The following is a 24874-nucleotide window of genomic DNA, read 5'->3' as shown; positions in this document are numbered from 1 at the left end:
AGCGTTTCACGCCCTGTTCCTGCAAACACCTAACTCAGACCAAAAGGCTACATCTGTTTCAGTCTCCTTACTCCCCGAAGGGGGCCCTCCTAGATTTTACCAGTGGTGTTGGCTAAGGAAGAGGCCTTTGCTTTCTTTCTTTTGCTATAGTTTTTCATTAGAAGAAAAAGTAGACCCAGAAATTTCTGACTTTAAGAAATAATGTAAAATTACTATAATCACAATATTTTAAAAGTTCCTCAGAATAGAATTATGATTATATCCCATTCTGTTTTTAACCTAGTTGGCCCCAAACTCAAACTCTCCCTGCTTCAGCCTCTCAGTGCTAGAATTACAAGTGTGAGCCATTAAATTTAGGAAGATATCTTTATAGAGTTGTAAAGTTTTGTTTGTTTTTAATGTGTACACTGGAGTTAGAATTCAAATAATGTTGAGAATCCTTCAGAGTTTTCTGTGTAGCCCAGGCTGGTTTTGTATTCACTCAGTAAGTGGTAGCTCAGGCAAAATTCAGATTTAAAAAGCATCTTGTGTCAGACTCCAGAGTGTCTGGCCGACAGGCGTGTGTCGTCACTGCTCGTGACTTATCTCTGGGTTTAAGTGGTGAAGCATCAGTTCTACACCACCTCAGGTCTCTAGTTCATTAGGACTCAGCTTGCCCTCAGCAGCAACAACAGAGGTTGGGCCAGGTGGTACAGGCCTGCAGACTCAGCCACTTGGAAGTTTGGGGAAGGAGGGTTCTAAGGCCTGCCTGGTCTACACAGTGAGTCTCAGGCCAGCCTGGCAACTCCGTGAGACTGTCAGAATACATACAGAAGGTGGGCTGAGGATATGAAGACGTGTCTAGTTGTGTCAAGTCCTGGGTTCAATCCCCAGTACTGCACCAAAAACCCACTACAAAACAAGAGCTTCTCCAAAATCATAATTAAAGAATTATGATTCATTTCTGGAAATCATAAGAACTCATCAGATCACACCTTGCTTGGGAAGCTCAGAAGTACAGTTGGATTCCCAGGACAATCCCCAGCATAGCTTGGCTTCTGACTGCAGAGGCACCCAGACATATGGGCAGGCTTCTGTCAGGGTGCCTGTCATCTGTAACAACACTAAGTGGCATGAACGTGCACACTGCCGGATATTATTATTTTAAACATGTGGGTAAAAAGGAAAGAACTAGATAGACCTCATCCTTTCCACAGAATGGTTTAATGAAATTGACTCCCACACCATAAGAATATACAGCATGTTGGGGGAAATTCTTAACCATAAAGACGTCGCTCAGTGAATGTCATAGCAGATCCCTTTGGAGGCTGAGGATGGCTGACTGGAGGACCAGAGCTAAGGCATGGGGGCTCAGCGCTTGGCTGTGCTGTTTCTATTTCCACTCACCAGCTCGAAGGGGCCGTGGAACTCCCCCAACAAAGATAGTTTTTCTGGGGTCCAAAGGCTGAGAGCCATCCATTACAAAGTCACTGTCACTTAGGTTCCACGGTCGGATTTGCACCTGAAAAAAAGGCGTTTACTTGGTCCTTACTTCATTTCCATCAACTCCAAATGAGAATAAGATGACTCAAGACACACCCACTGTTTGTGCATTTTTACAACATCCAAGTCCCAAACAAAATCAAGTTAATTACTTAATAAGTTCTGTATGAAGTGCCGTTTCATCTTGGGGAAGCCACTCAGCGCTCCAGACACATATCATGAACCCTGCACAAACCACCCATGTCATTAAAGGCAGTCTTCAGCAAATTCTGAGGTTTGAATCCAATTCATCTGAACACATCACACACCATTGTTAATAACCATTTAGCTTTTTGTAATGAATCCAGCTAAAAGGAACAGAAACATTAGGACGATTTTCTAAGAATTCTCTATTTGCCTGGATTTTCAATTCTCAACACCATCCCAAGTTAAAATATTTACCTTTCAAACAATATGACATAACATTATTAACACTCAAGTTAGCAAACAATTACAGAGATGGCAAACACTGACACTTAAAGAAGAGTGTCTAATTATTAAACTGATTTTTCTACACAAGGTTGGTTAAATAAAGGCAAATGTTGTGTGCATATGAGCGCACCTGCAAGAGACAAAGACGGACACACACACACAGAGTGGGAGGAGAGGAGACAGAGACAGAGATGGGGAACAGACAGGGGAAGAGAGCTGTTGTGTGTTGCAGGAGCTGGCTTTCTGTTTTTACTATGTCAGTTCTAAGGCAGTAGGCGTTGTGGTAAGCACCTTTAACTGCTGTGCCATCTTACCAACCCATAAAAGTTTAAAGAATATAAAAAGAAACCACTACAGCGTATTTTCTTTTCTAAATTTCTTAAAAAACATTCTTATTCAAGTGTGTTTGTGTGTGTGTGTGTGTGTGTGTGTGTGTTATGTGTATGCACGCATAGGCATGCATGCAAGATGTTTGTGCGTGTGGTGTGTGTATGTATGCATAGGCGTGCATGCCAGATGTTTGTGTGCCTCCTGTGTATATGTATGCATGCATGGGCATGCATGCCAGATGTGTGGTGTGTGTGTATGCACACATAGGCATGCATGCCAGATGTTTGTGTGTATGGTGTGTATGCATGCATAGGCGTGCATGCCAGATGTTTGTGTGCCACCTGTGTGTATGTATGCATGCATGGGCGTGCATGCCAGATGTTTGTGTGTGGTGTGTGGTGTGTATGCACACATAGGCATGCATGCCAGATGTTTGTGTGTGTGGTGTGTATGCATGCATAGGCGTGCATGCCAGATGAGTGTAGAAGCCAGAGGACAGTTTTTGGAGGGGGTTCTCTCCTTCCAGATTTCTGAGGGTTCTGAAGATGGACCTCATCATGAGGCTCGCATTCTGCATTGTCAGGAGGCAAACATCTTGACCTACTAACTACTTCACTGCCTGCCCACAGTATTTCTTTTTATTTGGATTCTTAATTTTCTGCCCATAGTTTGTACTATTTTATCATACACTGAAAAGTAAAGTATCTTATCAGCTTACCCTTAAAACAAATAAATTTCTTTTAATCATGGCAGGATTACAAATAACAGTTTAAAACAAACAAATCAAAAGCAACGCTACCCTTTCTACCCTAAAAGATAAGGGTGACACTGTCCCCAGAGGGGTTAGTGGGCAAGTGGGTGACCGGGAACCAGCCGGGAGAAGCTACCTGGTGTTTGCCCTTAAGGAATTAATGCCTATCCTCCAGACCTCTCAGGTTAAGGCAGGATACAACACAGGTGGATTTTTCAGATTTTAATACCCACAGACTTAATTTCCAGTCTCAGTGGCTTGGCTCAGCACACCTGGCAATCCTGCCTTGCCAAATGCTGCTCCTGTCTGCCCCCAGCTGTTCTGAACTGGAACTGCTTCTTAGAGATACTCCACAACCTTCTGCCTCGCCCTGGCCTAGGCTTTGATTTTAACTTTTATTATACTGTTCCTCTTTCTAGAAAGCAAACACCCACAACACTCTCAATTCTTCCTAGACTCCGAGGACATGAGCCTGTTAGCCCTTCTGTTCAGGCTACAGAATGTGACCCTCCTTTACAGCGGCACTTATGTGAGCCGTGCTGAGCTGGGCTTCCTTGACATTTCCCACATTCATGCTTTCATGAGGGAGCATCACTAATTTTTAATTATAAACAATAATTTCCTGATATTGGAGGGACAAAGGTTTTAGTGTTACCAGTTATAGAAAATGGATGTGCCTCCCACACAGAACCCCCTCTTCCAGCCTGAATTCTAACAGAGCTGTTATGGCAGCCTATGGACTCGCACACGGTTAGCTGATTTTGGTCATGGTCACTATCCCCCCCCCCCCCCCCACCCTCTTGGCGCTTCAGTTTCAGCCTCATTGTATTGCTCAGGGTAGTCTCAAAACCTCCTGGGCTCAAACATCCCCCAGCCTTAACTTCCCATCTAGCTAAGACTACCATTGTGCACTTCCTAATCCAACTGGTATCATATCACTTCGTTTCAAAATGAAAATAAATCCCATGACGTTTCCATAGAGATCTACTTGGTTTCATCTCATAAACATTACAGGAAACACATTACACCTTCTATAATAGCTGTATGGTTCGGCTGGTCAAGAAAATACTGCAGAAGCTCTAGAACCTTCCTGGCGACGATGGTCTTCCCTCCATCACCACTTCCTCCGCCCTCCATTCCTTTGCTCCATTCTTGGTTTTACAGCTTAGGTGAAATCACAGGAAGAAGGCTTAGGATACAGTACTGATCAACCCTAGTCACGAAACCTGTACTTCCCAGCTGCTGCCAGGAAAACAGCTGCTCAGAGCTGGTGCTCTGCAGAATTAGAGAAAAGTTGACATAGGCCAGCATTAGCGCACTCTTTGCTTTAGTAGAACACTGTGGCAGGGGACTGAGACTTTCCCTTTCACAATGGCTGCTCTCTCTGAGATACAAGCTTCTTCCACACAACTCGTGCCTCCCTGATGGCGGCAATGCTCGATAAGCATTCACAAGAGAAAAACACAAAATCTATTGTCCCTTAGTTTCTTTTTTGAATTATGCATTCCTCTAAAGGCTTTCCTAAGGACCATGAAATCTATTTTAGGCTGAACATAACTTCTAAATTCTTATCACCTGAATCAGTGATCTGTTTTACACAAAGCTTGCTGGTATAAACATTTATTTATGCCACAGAGTAACTTTAAAGGACTGCAACACTAATAAAACCACAGTTATTGGTAAAAGTGTAAATTTCCCCTTCTGAGGTCTCCCGATGTGTTTTCTATAGAATTCATGTCCTTGGGGTTGCTGTGTCAGACAACTGCTATTTGGGGAAAGCTGTAGATTATCTTCTTGCAGTTTCAGGGCATTCACTGATGTACTTAATCAAAAACTCTAAAGAAGTCTACAGGTAAGAAATCTGTTTAACATTGCTAACAGAGCATATCCCAAGTTATCTCTATGCAACTTTTAAACATGACATAAAGATAATGTTTATATTTGGACATCACTGTCCTACACCAAAGTATACTATTGAGTGATGAACTGTTACTGTTTTGCAAAGGTTACTTCTACAGAAATTAACTTTAAGTAGTTAGGAGTAATTTTAATAGTAGTAAATTAGTTAATATATTTAAATATTAGACAGCTGTCCAAAGAATTAAAAGTTCTCAGACTAACCTTCATTAAATATATGTTACCAAATCAGTTTGGCTATATTTAGTATTAATAAAGAATAAAATACTAAGTATGGATCTAAATTAAGAACTAAAATTTTATTTATTTAAAACTAAAGGTAATTAATAGAATTAAGAGCAAGCCAATTACTAAGAAAAACATTAAGAAATGCAGCATGAATCACTTGTTTAGACTGAAGGCATATAAAAATGACTAGCTAAAAGAGCTCAATGAGAATTAACAAAAACTGCCAAATTAAAATGGAAACGTGCATTTTTGTTCTATCTTTAATCACAGAATAAAAGAAAACACCATGGCCCTGTACACTGGCACAGGCCTTTAATCCCAGCCCTTGGGAAGAAGAGGCAGGCAAAGCTCTGAAGTCTGAGCCTGGAGGTCTACATAGGGTTCCAGGCCAGCCAGGGTTGCATAGAGGGCCCCGGAAAGGGAAAGGGAAAAAGGGAAAAAGGGAAAAAGGGAAAAAGGGAAAAAGGGAAAAAAAGGGAAAAAGGGAAAAAAAAGGGAAAAAAAGGGAAAAAAAGAAAAAGGGAAAAAGGGAAAAAGGGAAAAAGGGAAAAAGGGAAAAAGGGAAAGGGAAAGGGAAAGGGAAAGGGAAAGAAAAGAAAAGAAAAGAAAAGAAAGAAGGAAGGAAGGAAGGAAAGGAAGGAAGGAAAGGAAGGAAGGAAGGAAGGAAGGAGAGAAAGAAGGAAAGAGAGAAAGGGAAAAAGAGAGAAAGGGAGAAAGAGAGAAAGAGAGAAAGAGAAGAGAGAGAGGGAGGGAAGGAGGGAAGAAGAGGGGGAGGGAGGGAGGGAGAGAAGGAGAGAAAAAGAAAGGAAGGAAGGAAGAAAAAAACAAAAAGGTACTTCAAGTTTTTTGCTTTGTGTGTGTGTGTGTGTGTGTGTGTGTGTGTGTGTTAAAACAACATTTAACCTTCCTACAATTCTCTATTTAGCCTCAAAGTAGCGTTTTGATATGTCCAGATCACTAATTCTGGGCACTCATTTGGAACACCTTGCTTTATACTTCATCCTCTTGGTTATCACTGTAGGTTATAAACACCCACCACACAAATATTATATTCACACTTCACCCTTTGGGTTATCACTGTAGGTTACAAACACCCACCACACAAATATTCCACGCAAGGTATGTTGTTCCACCTGTTTTTCCCAAAGGAACTCAACAGTCAGCACTGCCGTTCCATGGTTGACTCAGGTACCAGAGCTGTTACTTCCCCCCAGCCATGTGGCTATTAGTTCTCTCCTACAAAGCTCAGAGCTGAGACACTGTCAACTTTAATCACCTCCCCCTCCCCCTCCCCCAACACCCTTCAAGTTCCTACTCTTCAAGAAAAGACTATTTTTCTCCCCCGGTCCTACAATCCTTTCATTTCACATGAAACAGAACAATAGTGCAGAACCATCAGGAATGCTCTCCACAGCAAGTGGCAGCATCCCAACCCATCTCCCAGCCAGGATGAGTCAGCTAAGCCAAGTCCCCTGACATCTAGCTGTAACGGGTCAGTTGAAGTGATGTACTCAGACCCATGTCAGCTGTCAGCAATTCTATTTTAAGTACCACAGGCCTCACCAAATCACTGAAGTGTGACAGCAGGGACAGGGAGAGTTTATAGTTTGTAAAGTATCTTTGCCTTGTTCATGGAATAAGGGCTCGTTTTATTATTAAACACAGAAACTAACAGCTATAGCAGCAGTATTTGGGGATTAAACTTTTCAAAGTACATACATCTTTTGTATTTCTTTTTGAGCTAATTTTCATTTCTCAGATAATAATTAATCAGCTGATTTCCAGGACTATGCCATCTGTTCTCTACCAGGCGACCACCCGGTAACTCAGGAGAAATGCAAACAACAGAACCTGGTAGTTGATCAGCCCTTGGCTTTGGTAAGAGGTCTGTATCCTATGTGGCTCTGGGGCCGCAGGCCCAAAGCTGTGACTCTAACCCTCTAACCCAGCTGTTCTCAACGTGTGGGTTACAACCCCTTTGGGGGTGGAATGACTCTCTCACAGGGGTTTCCTAAGACCTTTGGAAAAGACAGATATTTACATTACAACTCATAACATTAGCAAGATCACAGTTATGAAGTAGCAAACACGAGGAACTGTATTAAAGGGTCGCAGCATTAGGAAGGCTGAGAAAGAACCATTGGTCTAACTGATTTTCAGACAAAAATAAGGCCCAGGGAATGTCATCTAAAGAGCCAAAATCCTTTCTAGACAGGTAGCAATAAGTAAAACTGGGAAATTCTGTCTTGTGCTTGCAGGATGCTCCAGGTGTCCAGGTACAGTAAGGTGAGCCCTGCAGTGTGCGCTAAGCTGTAGTGCCTACTCCACGCAAGGCTTCACAGCCCCTCCTGGGCCGTCAGCTACTAATGAAGCACGGCATTTTGTGTGCTCTTTCATAGGGATGCTTAGCAATAGATAGATAGATAGATAGATAGATAGATAGATAGATAGATAGATAGACAGACAGACAGCGAACAAATGATACTACAAAAAAGGTTATGTAATGTTCCTGCATGTGCTACTCTTGAGTTAGTCAAGCCATTATTAATGAAATGCTACAGTCAAAAGTACAAGCGAACACTTTCCTGACTGAAAGAGTCACAACATCTGCATATTCTTCTCCATCCATGACTCCCAACCTCAAATCTTCCCTACAACCTCCTGCTCAGAGTAGCTGCAGCTCCTTTAGTTCACTTCCCTGACATACCTATTTCCCACTGTTACAGCTAGGGTCCTTAGTTCACTTCCCTGACATACCTATTTCCCACTGTTACAGCTAGGGTCCTTTAGTTCACTTCCCTGACATACCTATTTCCCACTGTTACAGCTAGGGTCCTCTGACGCTGAGCTTAAACATCTGTATATGGCCCAACTGCCCACTAAAGTGTCCAGCCTTAATGAACTCTATATGCAGATTTGAGGAACAATGGGTACACTTTCCTCTGCACCCTCTTTTTGAGAGAGCCTCACTGTGTAGCCAGCCTACTCTGTTCTCAACCTCAAGACCTTCTTAGTCTGGCCTCCCAAGCACTGGGATTACAGGCAGGCCCCACCACACCAACTTAGCTACCGCCCTACTACAGCTCCCGAAACGTGCTACTCATTCAACTTCCGGGGGCACGGAATATACTGTGTTCGTTACCATGGGCACTCTAGGACACGGGCATCTGCTCTGTGCCTGTGATGTCAGTAAGTCACAGGCTAATTATGTAATCAGAATGACTTTGTGCTCATCGTCACCAAATGTCACTTAGAAAACACGACAGTTGATTGGGTTTTGGAACTACTAGCACTTTTCACACCCAAGTGCATGACTGAGCTATACATTTTCTTTTCTTTTGTTCCCCAAGACGGCATAGACTTTATTATAAATTCTTTTTTTGGGGTTAAGATGATGAAACCCTTTTAAAAATATTCACCTATTTATTTAATATGTATGAGTGTTTTCTTACATGCATGTGCGCTGTGTGCACGTAGGTGATGCAGAAGGCAGCACTGGATGCCCTGAATTGAAGTTACAGATGGTTGTGAGTTACCATGTTGGTGCTAGGAACTGAACCCTAGTCCTCTTCAAAAGCAGCCAGTTCTCTTAACTACTGAGCCATCTCTCCAGCCCCTAGGTGACTTTTTAAAAGCATTATGAATTCCTTGTGAACTAATACTCACTAAGGCAAAGTAAGAGAAAATACATCTTATGTATTTTCTGTAGTCACACTTTACCTTACTATAATTATATACAATAAAAATGACTTAAACATGTGGGACCAATAATCTAACAATCATGAAAATTAAGTCATTTCAAGACTGAAATCCAGGATGATTTGACCTCACATTAACTATCCTGCAAACCTGTGAGGTTTCCTGTTCTCTAGGCCATTGGCTGGAGCCATAGTGGGCTCCATTGGTGGGCAGAAAATGTATTTCTGCTAGTAAGCAACCACTTGCTTTTCTCCAAACTCGATTCTGCCTATCCTCTATACATTAGAAATGACCAGAGTAGTAGCTGAAGATTCAGTAGGAGAGGACTTGCTTTGAAAGACCATGGTCCACCATACATGTGCCAGCACCACCAAGAATCTACGAACAAAACAGTGTCTGTCTCTGTCTCTGTCTGTCTCTCTCTCTTTCGCTCTCTGTCTCTCTCTCTCCCCCCCTTCCTCCCTCCAAGCTGTTATTTGGCTATTTTAAATTCCAGATGTGTGCCTCAAACAATTTTGTAGCCAAGCAAAACAATTTGGTCCAATGTTTCTATACATGTGTATTTACAGCTCCAGGTACTAAGAAGGATGGCTGTTAACAGTTGGGGTGAGGGTCTGGGGGAGCAATGGCTCAGTAGTTAAGAGCATTTACTGCACTGGCAGAGTTTGGCTGTGATTCCCAGCACTCATAGCAAACAGCCAGCAACTGCCTACAGCACCAGGGGATATGATGCCCTCTTTTGATCTTAACAGGGCACTACACTTATGTGCATAAACCTACTACAGATAGCATACACACATATGGTTAAAAATAAAAATAAACGAAAATAAAACCCAATCAGGTCACTGAGTTTTTCCTTGGAGGAAGCCTATTGCTTCATAGGGTTTCAGATAACTAATTTCACAGGGATCTATACAAGTGTCATGTCCAAAGCAGGGCTATACGATGCAGGGTTAGAGAATATTATACAATATTATACAAATTTGTTGTATATTGTAAGATGCTTTTACAGCCTGAATAAAATCAATGTTTCTCAAATATTTTGTGGATATAGAACTTTTAATAAAAGGAGAAACTTAATATAAAATGTACAAGGTATGTGCAGTCAATGGTGAGACTTTCAAGATGGTTGTCAACTGGACATGTGTTCTTTAGAAAACACGTAGGTGAACACTGAATGTGGTCCCTGAAGGAAAGCACCAGCTGTCTGTGCACTGCTCCATGTGGCCCCTGGCCACACAGAGCTCCACTTTACCTGTGGACCAGGCATGAGCATCTCTAAGCAGCTCTGGATCCACTTGCAAGTTCATAGACTAAAAACAGAATGGGGGGTTTCACATTCTTATTCCAGACAAGGAATTCCTTCTTTGGAGAAACTCTTGGAAGAAGGTGCCCAACTCATGATCAAGAGTAAGAATTCAAAGAACAAATAAGGAAATTGAGGTAAAACTGTAAATGACTTCCTAGGTAGCACATGACAAGGTGACTTAGGCGAGGATCCTAAGACGGATTTACAAACCCAAATTTAACTGAGCCAAGCCAAAGCTAAAGTTAGGGTTCAGCAGGCAGTCATGGAGAATGACATGGTCTGAGATACGCCATGAGCAGAAAGGTTAGGCCATCAACTCAAGTGTCCTACAACAGCTTTTACTTATTTTTCCCAGCTTGATTTTTTGGAAAGACTTTGCTTGTTCATATGTTTGATAGTTGCTATGATAGCTAAAATTTGTTATAGACAGTAAGATGATCAGTGAAAAAAGTTCATAGCATTTGAGAAAGGTTTTGAAGTAAGGGTAGGAATTTGACCTTGTGACAGAAACAAAAATATTTCAGTTTGATTAAAACATGAGGGTACAGGGGAGGGAGAGACTCAGCCATTAGAGGACTTGCTGTACAGTCACGAGGGGTTGGACTTCAGGTTGCTAGAATCCAGGTGGGCATGCCAGTTTGCCTGTAATCCCAGCCTCAGAGCGCAGAGACAGAAGAGCCCTGAGCAAGCCGGTTAGCGCAACTAGCTTTGCTGATGAGCACGCGGTCTGACTGAGACATTCTGCTTCAACGATGAAGTGGGAGAGTGATGAAGAAAGCTTTTCCAATATTTATCTCATGCCTTCTTATGTACATTATTTGTAAACACACACATATCGAAACATTCTACATACATGTGTGCACTCCACACATACACATGAAAGAAAAGGGAAGGTAAATAAATAAATATGATGGTCAGAAAAGAAAAAGCAAAAAACGTTGGGAGGGAAATTGAAGCCAGACTAGAAAGCTCTCAACTCCTTGGCAAAAAAAAAAAAAAAAAAATCTGGACTGTTTCTATAACTAAGGAAGAACAACTAACAGTGAGAGGTTCCTTAGACACTGTAGTGGAGCAGAAATTCCAGGCACATAAGTAGGTCAAGAGAGACCAGAATGACAGACTAGACAGAATTAAGAACTGAAACAAGGGGCCAGTCAGATGTCTCATCAGGTAGACACTTAACCACCAAGTCTTGATGATCAGAGTTCCACTCCCAGGACTGACAGGGTGGAAGGAGAGAGCTAATGTTACAGAGCTGTCCTCTGACCTTCACATGTGCCCCCATACGTATACACATGCACACATAAATCAATTAAAACATAATTTTAAAAAAGAACTGAAACAGTAAGTAGCATCTAACTCCAGCTTCTCTGTCTCCATCATCCTTTCCACTGAATTTTGTTTTTCAGTATGTAAGGGAATGGTCGTGTCACCTGAGAGACAATCCAAAATCTAACCTACACAAGCACATGTCAGCTTGGTGATACAGTTTAGATTCTTTTCTAGGTGTTTCCTGTCTCATAGCTCTAGCCAGGCTATCCTAGAAGCAAGAATCATTGTCAAGCATGGTTGTGCACATCTTTAGTCCCAGTACTTGGGAGGCAGAGGCGGGCAGATCTTTGAGTTTGGTATCACGTTGCTCTATAAATCAATTCCATGTCAGCCAGAGTTCCATGGGACGACCCCAGTGTCCAGTCTCAAAACAACACAGAACAAGACTCGCTATCATCTCCTTGTCTTCCTGTCTTCTGTCTCTTTCATCTATCTCTGTGGGGCTCATCCAGGATATCTGCTCTATAGTTTGCTGTTTAGAACCTTCAGGTCAGTCTGTGATTATTTTGTCACCTTCTTGGGAGAGACTGCTGTTCATAGCACCTCCCCTGCCTCATTGGAAGCACACAGACAGACATTACTGTTATGTGGGGTGCCTGGGATTGATGAACTGTGGAGCTCTGCTTTCTGTAGAAAGGAAGGAGTTATAGATCTTGAACCCACAGCAGTTCCTGCTCTTGCCAATCTCTCCTTTTTTCCTTTGGAAATAAAGAGTCAAAATAATCAGGCAACCAACACAGTTTTTTTCTGTCACCTTTCAAGCCCAAAGCTATACACAGACAATCTACATAGAACCATTTAAGGGAAGGGAATCACTGAACAAAACCACCTATCTACTACACCCTAAACCCCATCAGTTTGGGATTCGATTGACTTAAAACAAGCATTATCCTGAACAAGATAGTTTAGAGCAGACTTTGTACTTTTGGGCTCTGTACTGGGAAAACAATCTAATAACTTAATTCACTAAACTGGAAGAGGGATTTGATTTGAGAAAAAGGAGAAAGGGTAGGGAAATCTTCAAGGTAACTTTGGAACCTGCTATATTTCCATCCATTTTTTATTCTGATAGAGTCAGAAAGGATTAAGCATCACAATCAGGGCATCCCGAAGGGTAGAAGGTGAAAGCTAGTCAGCCTACAACATGGGGCAACGAGGAGCCACAGCTGAGACAGCCTGCTGCGTGAGTGCCTATCTCTACGGTCCTTCATTAGGTGGGAAGGTCAATTCTAGCTGTTGTTCTCTCTGGGACATCCATCTACATGGGCTGGGGTGTATATGAGCCACTAACAAGGGGCTGTGTCTAAATGAGGCTGAGAGCCCTGGATGGAAAGCTAACACCCAGAAAGAAGTTGCAAAACTGGAGACAAAAGCTCTGTAATCTACCATGGAATGTAGCTCATTCAAAGTAGAGAAGCCATCCGGGAGGGTATTTCTTTCTATGTTTTATCCCAACTATTAATGCTGGAAATCCTGAGTATGGTTGGATCAAATAAACATGTTTTTGATAGTCACCATCAGAATTTATCTGCAGTTCAACTCCTTCTCTAGCTCAGATAAGGCAATATGTGATCAGGTAAAAATGTGAAGTAACAATTAAAAGCTAGTTTCTCATAAACATTTCCAGCAGAGAAGATTATACTAATTATTTTCAATGTCCTTAAAGTCTGGAGTAATGCACATATTTAGAGTGCAAACACTAAGAAGAACATACCACATATGTTTGCACGATCAATTTGTTCCCCTCTCGGGATACATCTTGTGCAGGCACGGGCCTGCCCTACCAGACATCTTCTCCTCCCCTGACCTTCAGAGCCAGTGACATGGAGGGTCTGAGCCCTGAGCATCTCAGCTCAGCTCAGTCCTACGGTTTGTTCTCTAGTGTGGGCGTAATGACATCACCAAGCACCCCTATCCCTTTGCCTTTTTACATATAAAATGTGTTGCATGCGGTTTGACAGTGCATGGCTCCTGCTAGCATAGCCTTCCTAGTTCACTCTCACTGCCTTATCACTGAATACCAGGGGCATCTCTGCAGACTGACTGTTAACGACAGCTCACTGCTATATTTGGTAGAAAGTTTCTAATCTCACAACTCTAAAGGGACTTTAGTAAAGGATTAATTGTTATTCAGATGATGTATTACGTGCTCCTTCTCTCAGTGAGCCTTCACGTCTCCCACACCATGCACACACCTTTTAAGTAAAGCTCGAGGTTAACACGGGTTCCCTACTTTTCCCCTCGCTACTTACTGTCTCCTCACCTGTACAGCCACAGCATTCAACAATGTTATTACGGTTATCAAAATTTGGCAATGGAGCCAGAACTTAACAATTACAATGACACCTTAATAATGTCTCAAATAACGTTTCTTTTTCTGTATTAACTTTTCTGCCATGATCCAATAATCCCATTCTGTGTTAATCCCCCTTCTACGTATATACTATTTCTCCTCTTTGTAGGTAGCCGAGTCCCAGTTGGAAGCCCTGCTCTTCCCGAGGTGTGGCCACATGGCTGAGCTCTAGCTGTCCCGTCCTGAACCACAGCACTATGAGTGACTGAGAGCACTAGAGAGTTATGTTTGTACCTGCACTACTGAGTGCTTCTACATTCATTTTTCTCTAAAAAAAAAACCCAACAAAGAATGACTTGTTTTTCCTATTTTCTAGTTTAGGAAATGACCAGATGGCTTACTCAGAACCAAACATATATTTAAATACTAAATAATGAAGTCAAGACTCAAGCTCAGACATCTAACCCAAGTCTTCACAGACACATTTCTGAGAATATACTTAGCTGAACAAGTGAGCCCAAATATCTCTGACAAAAATGTGCAGTGGCTGCCCATTCATTCCACATCACTATCTTTCCCACCCTAAGGACTGAGCCTTTATATACAAACTCATGCCACCCTGCCCCTGCCAACTGCCCATGGATTCCTACCAGTGCCAGGTTAACTACACTCCTTTCTTCTGCTCAGCACACGGTCCTGACCCTTCTCTACTCACTACAATAGCTCAGAAGTCACAGGCTCTTAGCCACAAACTCTTTTGTTTCTTTCTCCAAGGGTGAGCACACACTTGTTTACAACATTAGTACCATGCTCTCTGCCCCGCCCTCTCCTGCCCTGCTGAAACTGTCCCTTTTGAGTGTGAACTGCTGGCCCACCCATCAGGTAGCTGTGGATACAACCCAGCATAAAGTATACATTCAAGGACATTAAAAAATAAATCCCTCCTGTCCTTGATTTGAAATAATGACAGAAAAGAGCTGCCAGAACCTCTAAGAGCATTGTTCCCCCTCAAGTCAGTGTTTCTAAGTAGCAGTTAGCTTACCAAGCTTTAAGTGCACGTCAAGGACCCATTTATTTTCCCTTCGTCTCGAAAGTGAAACATGAAATTTGAGTACTTTTTAATCTAACTTCTCGTCACCAGCAACAGTCTTAGCTCCACACAGCAAGGTCAACCCAGGTACAAGGCTCCTAATTACTGCATTTCCATGATAAGGAGAAGAAACAGCTAGTCAACTGTACAGGCACTCTGGGAAGGCAGCAGCTGGCGGCAGGTCACGTACCGGCTTATCCTTGATGGTGGGGCTGGACACACACAGGTACAGTTTCCCATCTTCCTCTAGGCAGGCGTCTATCAAAGCTTGCACCGAGCTCTCCTCCTGGAACAGCAGGAAAGCATAGCCTTGGGGAGAAGGAAACAAAAGGGGGAGAAATCAGCACTTCACCCTCAAAACTGTAGTGAAAATATTATCTATAGCAGGTGTGGGGGCTCACACCTGGACTCTCAGTGCTCAGGAGGCTGAGGTGGGCGCGTTGCCAGGCGTGTTAACCTGAGCTACATAAGGAGTTACATACTAGTCTAGACTACAAATTAAGAAGCCTATTACTGCATTGTTAGTAAATTCTTACTAAACCCTGGATATTCAACTGGGGCAAAGGGACCTGAAACCTTGTTGTGCTAGGCACTGTACCTGGTGCATACAGACAATTATCTTGCCTAATTAAATCACATGCTACTGTGATAGCTGGGTGCTCTAACATCACTTCGTTTAATTTTCAGAACTACTCAAGAGAGCAAGTTCAGACACCTCTGTGGAATTTCCACAAAGTAGGTCTCATCATTAAGGTAGACTCTGAATGGTGCAAGCTACAAATAGTATCCAGGAAATAAGCATCATTTCCATCTAACAAGCAAAAGTCTTGATTCGTGCACAGCAGGGAAAACACTAAAATACTGTACTAAGTGAAAGGAGCCAGACAGAAAACACCATGTCCAGAGGAGGCAAATCATGATAAAACACAGATTAATGGCTACCTATAACTAGGGGAGGTTGATGTGGTGGGAACTCATCCTGGTGACTGATGGTTGTACAAGACTGTGAGCATATGAAAAATTACGCACATTAATTTGATGAACTGTATACTATGTGAATTATACTTCCCCAAAGCTGCTTTTTAAACAGCCCAACAGACTGGTTTGTATTTGCTCATTACTGGTGCTGTTTTCCCAAGGAATATTCTCCTGAGAGAATCTACAAACTATAAATGTATTTTTTCCTCTTAAAGCTTTTAAAGATCTATTTTACTATTATTTGTTCTTTGTAAACTCCATACTGTATACAATGTTTTAGCTGTATTCACCTTCCACTCCTCCTCAACCCCCTCTGGGCCCTTCCCAACAAGTCCCCACCCAGTTTATTCTTTCCCTCCCCCCCCCTCTCTCTTTGGATTTGGTTTTTCCGAGACAGGGTTTCTCTGTGTAGCCCTGGCTGTCTTGGAACTCACTCTGTAGACCAGGCTGGCCTCGAACTTAGAAATCCGCCTGTCTCTGCCTCCTAAGTGCTGGGATTACAGGCGTGCGCCACCACCGCCCGGCTCCCTCCCTCTTCTTTCTTCTTTCTCCTCCTTCTTTTCTCCTGATCCTTCTCTCTTCTCCTCCTCTCTCTCCCCCTCTTTCTGCTCCTCTTCTTTTTTAAACAACCTATTGAGTCCAATTAGGCATGCCCACCTGTGTACAGGTATAAGGCTATCCACTGAAGCACTGGCAAACTACGGTTGCTATACTCCCAAAGAAAAATTAACTCCCCACCACCAGTAGCCATCAACTGCTAATAGCTCCTCAGCTATTAGCTGAGGTGGGCTGGAATTTTGACTGGCTTTGTCCTATGCAGGTAACCAAAGCTGTGGTGAGTTTGTGAGTGCTGTAACCATGCCATATCCCAAAGACAGCATTCACAGCCCTCTTCTCCATCCTCTGGCTTTGATATTCTTTCAGCCTTGTCTTCCTGGACAGATGCTCTCTGAGCCCTGAGGTGGGGATGGGAGAAGATTTTGATACAGATGTTCTATCTACAGGGAATGCCCATAGCCATTTACTATCTCCACTTTGACCAGCAAACATCAATATTAACTGAAGGATTTCCATGGACATAGCCAGTGGTGGTGGTGGGGTTTTTGTTTTAGTTTGTTTGTTTGTTTGTGTGTGTGTGTGTGTGTGTGTGTGTGTGTGTGTGTGATATTTCCTTGTTGAGACAGGGTCTGGCTATACCAGGCTGGCCTAGAACTGGTTATGTAACCCTGGCTAGCCTCAAACTTGACATCTTCCTGTTTCAGCTTCGGGAGAGTTGGCCTGACAAGCATGGACCTTGGCATCTTGTTTTGCACTGACGTGGAATAGTTCCATGGACTGCGGCATTGCGTGATGACACGTGGTTGCATGAGAACAGTGCAGTGACCAGACGGACTCTGGTACTTAGTGCCTTACTCTTCTTAAACAGCTTTTATTGCGCTGTGTTGGGAGATCCAAACACTTCTTTTTCAGTTTCTTTTCCTTTTTAAAGGAGAATTATCTTTATGATCATCATGTTTATTGGTCGTTGGAATGACAACTATTTCTGGACTAGGAGTCAGGAGACCAGGATCTGGGTATATTGCTTTTACTAACTTAACATTTACAAGCTGTGTGATACCAGTTGATAACAGTTACTTATGATACATGATTATGATAAATGCTAACAGCATTTATGATGCACCAAGCACTGATGTAAAGGCCTTGGCTTATGCACTCATCCCTCTCCTGGCCTACAAAGCAGGTACTATTTTTAATTCTTTTTCACAGTTCAGGGAACAGTATGGAGTGATTAAGTGGCTGGTTTGAGGTCATAAGTGGTGCAAACATGAACTCTAATAGTAAACATTTGAATCTCGTCAGGTCTTTTTTCTGTAAAATGAAGAATATATTTGTCCTTTTATCTTACAGCCATATTAACCTGTTGGATAATACATGTAAAACTGCTTTGTAAATGGAACTATCACACAAATGTTGACTTTCTGTTTCATGAATTATTTATTTTATTTTTTTATTCTTCTTTAATCTTTCTTTACAGTCTAGTCCTTATCCCACTCCTGGTCTGCCCTCTAACTGTTCCTCATGGATTGGTAAAATTAACAAAGTAAAAATGGCCATCCTACCAAAGGCAATCTACAGATTCAACACAATCCCTATCAAAATTCCAACACAAGTCTTCAAAGACATGGAAAGAGCAATTCTCAAATTCATCTGGAAAAACAAAAAACCCAGAATAGTGAAAAAAATTCTTAACAATAAAAGAACTTCTGGGGAAATCACTATCCCTAACCTCAAGCTTTACTATAGAGCAACAGTGATAAAAACTGCATGGTATTGGTACAGAATCAGACATGTTTATCAATGGAATAGAACTGAAGACCCAGAAATAAAACCACACACCTACAGACACTTGACCTTCAACAAAGAAACCAAAAATATACAATGGAAAAAATAAAGCATCTTCAATAAAGAGTGTTGGTCTAACTGGTAGTTTGTATATAGAAAAATGAAAATAGATTCATACTTGTCACCTTGCACAACACTCAAGTCCAAGTGGATCAAGGATCTCATCAACATAAAACCAGATACACTGAATAGAAGAGAAAGTGGGAAAGAGCCTCCAACTCACTGGCATAGGGGGGAAATTTCCTAAACAGAACTCCAATGGCTCAGGCTCTCAGATGAAGAGTTGATAAATGGGACCTCATGAATCTAAAAAGTTTCTGTATGGTAAAGGACATAGTCAATAGGACAAATTAGCACCCTACAGATTGGAAAAAAATATTTACTAACCCCACATCCGATAGAGGGCTAATATCCAAAATATATAAAGAACCTAAGAAGCTAATCACCAAAAATCCAAACAATCCAATCAACAAAAATAGGGTATAGAGCTAAACAGAGAATTCACAACAGAGGAATCTCGAATGGCCGAAAGCACTTAAAGAAATGTTCATTCATTTTTTATGATTTTGAATTACATATGTGTATGTGTGTCTGCATTTGAGGAGTGCACAGAAGTGGGGGTGCCTGAGGATGCCAGCAGGGTTGGATTCCCTGAAGTGAGAGTTACAGGTGATTGTTGAGTCTCCTAATGTGGTTCTGGGAATTGAACTTGGGTCCTCTGGAAGAATAGCAAGTACTCTAAACCACTGAGCCTCCTCTCCAGCCCCAATTTCAATTTATGATGTGTGTAAAATTAACACTGAGTTGTCGTATATGATGTCATAAAATTGTAACTCATGTGAATGATAAGTACTCCTTTCTACATTGCATTTACAAAGTATCTGGTGAATAAATGGAAATGATCTAGATGTGGAAGTAAGCCTTAATTAAAATTACTCAATAGGCTGAATAGTGCCAAACATTAAACTGGCTGGATATATGCTTCCAATATCATTGGTCATTCCCAACAAGAGAAAACTGACAGGTATAGTTTTATTTGCTAGTCTTAACATATACCCCTTAATAAAAGTCAATTATACCTATAAATAGTGTTCTTCTAATCACAAGTTTGATGGCAGGTTCTATTAGTTTGAAAGACATATAATGCTTTTTTTTTTGTTTTGTTTTATTTTACCCAAAACCTCTCTCCTTTATTTCCTGTTCTCTGAGTCAGTAACAGATACAAGTTCATAAAATGCCCCCAGTTTCAGAAATGACAGCTGAGGTGTATGGGGACTTCTAAGACATGGTGAACAATGGGAAGCTCTCAGCTCAGAGCCAGTCTGAGGAAGAGAGGTGAGCTCTGCAGGAGCTTGTAGTCACTGCTACTGTCATGACCCTGGGTTATATACAGACTAGTTAGAATGAAATTCCTCACTTCCCACTGGTACCAAACAGGTTAGAAGTTCAGGGTTGGAACACGGAGGGAGTTTTAGATAAGCATGAAATGGCGGTGTGATGTTCTTAAGGATCAGGAATGGGTAGGTGGTATAAGGGCACAATTCCATTTTATTTGGCTAGGGTTTTGAAGGGTAAATTTAATTAATAGAATGTTTTCTTTTAATGCCTGAGAACATATTAAAAATTACCTCTAAAATATTCTTCGTTGGTTTTCAAATACAAAGCTTCCTGGGGTCTTAAATATCTTTCATTATTATAATTTTAGGTATTTTATCCCCCATATAGTTAATAATTATTACCAAGCTTTACTACCATAACTAGTAGGCCTTGGGTGTTAGGAACATGGCCGAGAAGCACTACCCACTGACTCTTCTCACCCCCACAGGCTCCATGGGGTAAACTCAGTTGTCATTACCCTGTCCTCAGGGATTTTCAGAGTCAAAGCTAGGGGCTGAATTTGGAGTTAAAACCTAAGCCAGATCTGGAGCTCACACTGCTACCCATTATCAACACTGCCTCACGTAAAAAGAAGATAAAACTAATTACAATATCATTAGGGACCTGCTTCTAACATTTTTTTCTAAAGTGGCAATGACTTTTAGATGGTTCTTGGCACCAAACAACAACAGACAGCAAGTTCTTGAGATCTATCACCTAGGAATTTTGATTGAGCCACACTAGACACAACTCAAGCAAGTTTCCTAGTGTTCCCTCTCTGCAGTCAGAACAGGCTGCTTTAAGGCTGGCTGCTGCTGTACAAGTTACAAAGAACTGCTTACTGCTTGTTCATACACAATGCCTTCAAGGAGATGTAAGGGAAAACTATTTCATCTCTTCCTCAAAGAATTGATTCAAATGGTGCTTGAGTGGAAAACACAGGAAATAACATAAATTCGTTAAGACTTTATGAAGTTGGGTGCTATCTTTGGATACATACTGAGTCTGCACAAAGGCTAGATTCTCTGTTCTCTAATGTAATGCCTGTCACGAAGAACAGAACTCCAGCTGTGCTGAGGCTTCCTCTCCCACGAGGACATCAGTGCCACCCCTCACAGCAGGCACTTCCTCCTACCCATTTAGTAGTTGTTTTTGTGGCTTTCTGGCCAGATGTCACATACAAAAGCCATGACAACATTCAACAGCTCATCCCTTTCCTGGCATTAGTAGGTCTGGAGATGGCCATCTTCTCTGTCCCTTTCTCCAATTCAGGACAGCAGACTCCTTAGCAAGGCCAAGTCTCTGTAACTTTAGTCTCTGCAAACATAGTACTATTCACTTCCAGCCTAGATTGCTTCTTTGGCCTGCTTCTGACTCTGGTTCTTTCACTGCGAGCATCAGACAGCCTACGAGAGCTGGTGGATACCCTCAGCAACTAACTGGCCATGGGTGCCAGGCCTCGGAGGCCCGGGAAGACAGCCTAAATCCTAGCGATCATCTCATCTGACTCTGGCCTGGACTTGCCTTTAAATTGTTATTGGTGATTTACTTGTTTCAAGTAGTAGCCACAAATGAGAAAAAAATTCCAGTGTGTGGAGCTCTTTCCTGGTTTGTATTTATAAATTGGTGACCAACCAACCACACACACTTCTGATGAAGTGAGAGCAGCCCCAGAAAGATAGGTCGAAGCCTTGGATAGGCAGAGAACTATCTCTCACCTCACAAAACCCAAGCTCTTAACCACTAATACCCTTCCTGGAGAGCTCTGAAGGGCACCGCCAGCCTGAGCTGCCTGGGTTCAGACTTTTTTAATGACACAAGCCAGTCTGTTTCAAACATTCTCTCTGACCTTGAATTTCAGATCAGAGAACTTACCTGGTTTACCTCAGGAGGTTTGTCTTTGGATTCATTTCAAGAGAACCAAAAATATCTAGGAGGTGCAAAGCATGATGGTAGGCATTGGCTCTACAAAGATGAATAGCAGCAAAGGACCCTGCCCCGGAAACCCCAAGATTTCGACCTTCGACCTAAGGATGTAAACAATGACTGTTTCCAAGGACAGAGTGGTGGTATGGGTATGTCCTACAGAACACTGGTAAGAAATACTGCAGCAGATTTGCCCAATGCAGAGAACTTACAGAGGGGAAGCCAGACCTAGCTGGAGAGGACTATATTTTTTTCCAAGAAGCAAGGCTATTCCAAGTTCAGGAAAGAGAGCAGGCCATGGCACAGAGAGGCCGAGTTCAGACTCATGTATAAAGGAACAAGTGAGTTCTGGGTTAGAACACGAGGTTGGAGTGAATGAGTCACACCAGCAATGCCCTGCCTGCTGCCTAGAGCACTGAAGACCTAGCACTCCCATTTATTTTCCTGTTGGATTAGAAAACCTCAACTCTAAAATGGCTTGAACTCTTATGTGCCCTAAACACAGGAACTTTTTCATTAATATTCAGTGAGGTCATGGGAGGAAGTATATTAGGGAATGGATAGACAGCTCAGTGGTTAAGAGCACGTGCTGTTCTTCCAGAGGGACTGAGGTTCTGTTTTGAGCACCTAGGGTAGCTCACAATCACATTGCAACTCCAGCTCCAAGGTCTTCTTTGACCTTCATAGGCACACATGTGACACACATGCATACATACAAATTGAAAAAAAATACATTAAGTATTTTTAAATACTTAAAAAAGGAAACTGCATTAAAAACCCAAAGAACCAGTTTTTTAAACATATTTTTAAAAAGTGAACTTCACAGAGAGAAGAGAGATTATTTTCAGTAAGCAAGAGATGACAGAGACGTCAGAAGCACACTCTGAGGCCAGAGGCAGATGGCCCATGTGTACAGGTGAAACCACGGAGAGCCTGTGTGGGAAGACTCAGCCCTGCTCAGTGTAGAGATAGCCCTGAAAATGCACCTGCTCACCTTCTCGGGTCCCTGAACACGCCACCTGGAGTCAGACTACATGTACTTCCTGGAGCTGAAATACACAGTAGTTCCAGCCCATTTTCTGCTTCTTACCACACCAACAACTGCTTCTTGTGGGCTGGCTGTGGGTGAGCAGGGGTGGGAGCAGCTGGGAGTGAACAAGAAAGCAAGATGACTGGGAAGAAACACCCCCAAAACGGAGATTGGCGGGGCGCTTTCTGCAGTCCGGGCAGTGACATGGAGAGTTCGGCATTACAGCTGTTTATGTAACTACACCTTCTCGTCATAAAGAGGGCCTTGTGAAGTCTGCTACCCTGTCCCTTCAAGTCACTGTCAGACCAGGCTGGGAGTTTAGAAGGAACTGACCAAACCAGTTGGGTGATTTTAATATTACTACGTATTACATTTTCATGGAGAGCATATATTTAACACCTACTGCTCCTAAGCCTTGTGCTGGTGCTTATGTGTACTCTTATCTAATGGAAAAACCCAATGAGGCACTAGCTCTGATGAGCACACTGAGAAGCAGGGGTTAAATTACTCAGTGCTAAGGGTCAAATGGTTAGTAACTGCTGGCACCTCTTCCCGAGACCCAATGCCTGTGTCTGTCCACATATTTGTTGCTTTTCAGTCACCCTCAAACACCTGGCCAGCTGTGTTTTCGGCAGACACGTACCCCAGTCATGCCCTCAGGCTTAAGCTCTGACACTAAGTTCTTTTCTCCTCTGACTTTAATGTCCTCCAATTAGTTCTTCATTTCGCTGACAATACATTTTCTCTGTAACAGTTTCCCCTTCAAGCCTATGGGCACCTACTCTATTTAGAAGAGAACCCAGTTTCACTGTTAGCATTCAATAATGTTTATAGTTTCCCATAACTGTTTCTCCCCCTCCTCTTCTCCCTACCCCTGTGAGGATGTAAATGGGTGTGAATGTGCATGCCTGTGTGTACTTGTGTGTGTGTGTGTGTGCGCGCTTGCGCAAGACACAGGTCAATTTTGGGTGGCCTCTTCCTGGCCTGAGACTTGATGGTTGGACTAAACAGGCTGCCCAACAAGCCCTAGGGACCCTCTTGTCTCCCTTCCCGTGCTGGGATAAGAGGCATCTGCCACCACAGCTGACCTTTGGTGTGGTTTCTGTGGACAGATAATAGGTCCTCAGGCTTACATGACAAACAATTCAGCGACAGCGTTCCCACTTCCAATCCTTTTACTTAATATAACTCTTTCTTGGTCCTACTTTCAGTCTTGGTCCTACCAAACCCTACAGTAAGTCCCAACCAAAACTGAAACATCCTCTCTCCTTCACCTGCCAAATTTGCATTTTACTTCAGTTTCTGCCAGGTGCTCTCTTCCGAGCTGAGTCCTCTCTGGATGAAGCAGCTGCCCTTCCCTAGTGCCTCTGCCCAGGCACAGCCGCACCACTGGGACCTCACACACACTGCCTGTTACTGTAGTTGCTCAAGCTTTGTCCTACGGCCTACATGCCCGAGTGCTGTTCTCCTTCCCATACAGCTCCCCAAATTGTAAATGGTTCACAAAAAGCAAATTCCCAGTTCGACTTTAGTACAATGCTGAGAAGACAGGTGCTTAATAAAACAGTTTAAGTGGGAATGTACTACGGTCTCGAAAGTAAAAACAGAAGTTGCTCCATCTGTTTAAGCAGGACAAGACAAAAAACAATCACCTCAGTAGAATACAATGCACTTTCAATGTTTTCACAAGAAAACTACTCCCTGGAATGAAAACTGCAAGTATATAAAATATTAAAATGTATTCATAATTCACCAGAGTGTTAGTACTGTCAGCCAAGACCTACATTTATGAAAGGAAAATAAAAGAATATTACTCAAAGTATTTATTATAGAGTGTGAAAGATTAAATACATGCTAAATTCACTAGGCTTCCTGACTGATCAGTTTACATAACCCAGAAGGTGGAAAAACTTGGAATCTGAGACTAGAACAACACTGACTTATTTCCATTCAAATTATCTACATGGGGGAAAAATGAAATTTGCAAACCTGTTTTTACAAAGTCAGATTTTAGACCAACTGAAGGAAAATGAAATAGGTGCTACACTCCAGCTTATTATAGCCACTCAACGACCTGTTTGTCCCTTTCTTGTCCCTCAAATAGTATCACCTTAGCTGGCTGGTTCAAAGTGGATCTGAATCCACGTGGCCTGCCTGACGCCAGGCTCACAAATCATGCTGGTATTACATAAACCATTACAACTGCATGGCTCAGTCACAAGGTCAGCAGGCAAGCCAGCTTGCGTAGCATAGAGAAC

The 24874-nt window shown here is 42.4% G+C and overlaps 1 protein-coding gene and 1 long non-coding RNA gene across 10 annotated transcripts in view; one reads left to right on the top strand and one right to left on the bottom strand.

Annotated features, from left to right (window-relative positions):
- Cpeb3 (cytoplasmic polyadenylation element binding protein 3) overlaps nt 1-24874 on the bottom strand; it is a 185448-nt gene that overhangs the window by 31192 nt on the left and 129382 nt on the right. For all 9 annotated transcript variants that reach the window (XM_052186656.1, XM_052186680.1, XM_052186657.1 and 6 more), the window contains exons 7-8: nt 15093-15211; nt 1387-1501 (exon numbers count right to left, since the gene is read on the bottom strand). In XM_052186656.1, coding sequence (XP_052042616.1) covers nt 1387-1501; nt 15093-15211 — 234 coding nt within the window. The remainder of the gene's footprint in view (nt 1-1386; nt 1502-15092; nt 15212-24874) is intronic.
- LOC127687871 (uncharacterized) lies at nt 14949-19271 on the top strand. Its single transcript, XR_007978514.1, has 3 exons — nt 14949-15128; nt 17143-17277; nt 17916-19271. It is a non-coding gene; the product is annotated as an uncharacterized LOC127687871 (long non-coding RNA).

Source organism: Apodemus sylvaticus, chromosome 1 (genome assembly GCF_947179515.1).
Source record: "Apodemus sylvaticus chromosome 1, mApoSyl1.1, whole genome shotgun sequence".
Taxonomy (NCBI): domain Eukaryota; kingdom Metazoa; phylum Chordata; class Mammalia; order Rodentia; family Muridae; genus Apodemus; species Apodemus sylvaticus.
Note: the sequence above shows the minus strand (reverse complement) of the source record. Positions and strands in the feature narration are given on the sequence as shown.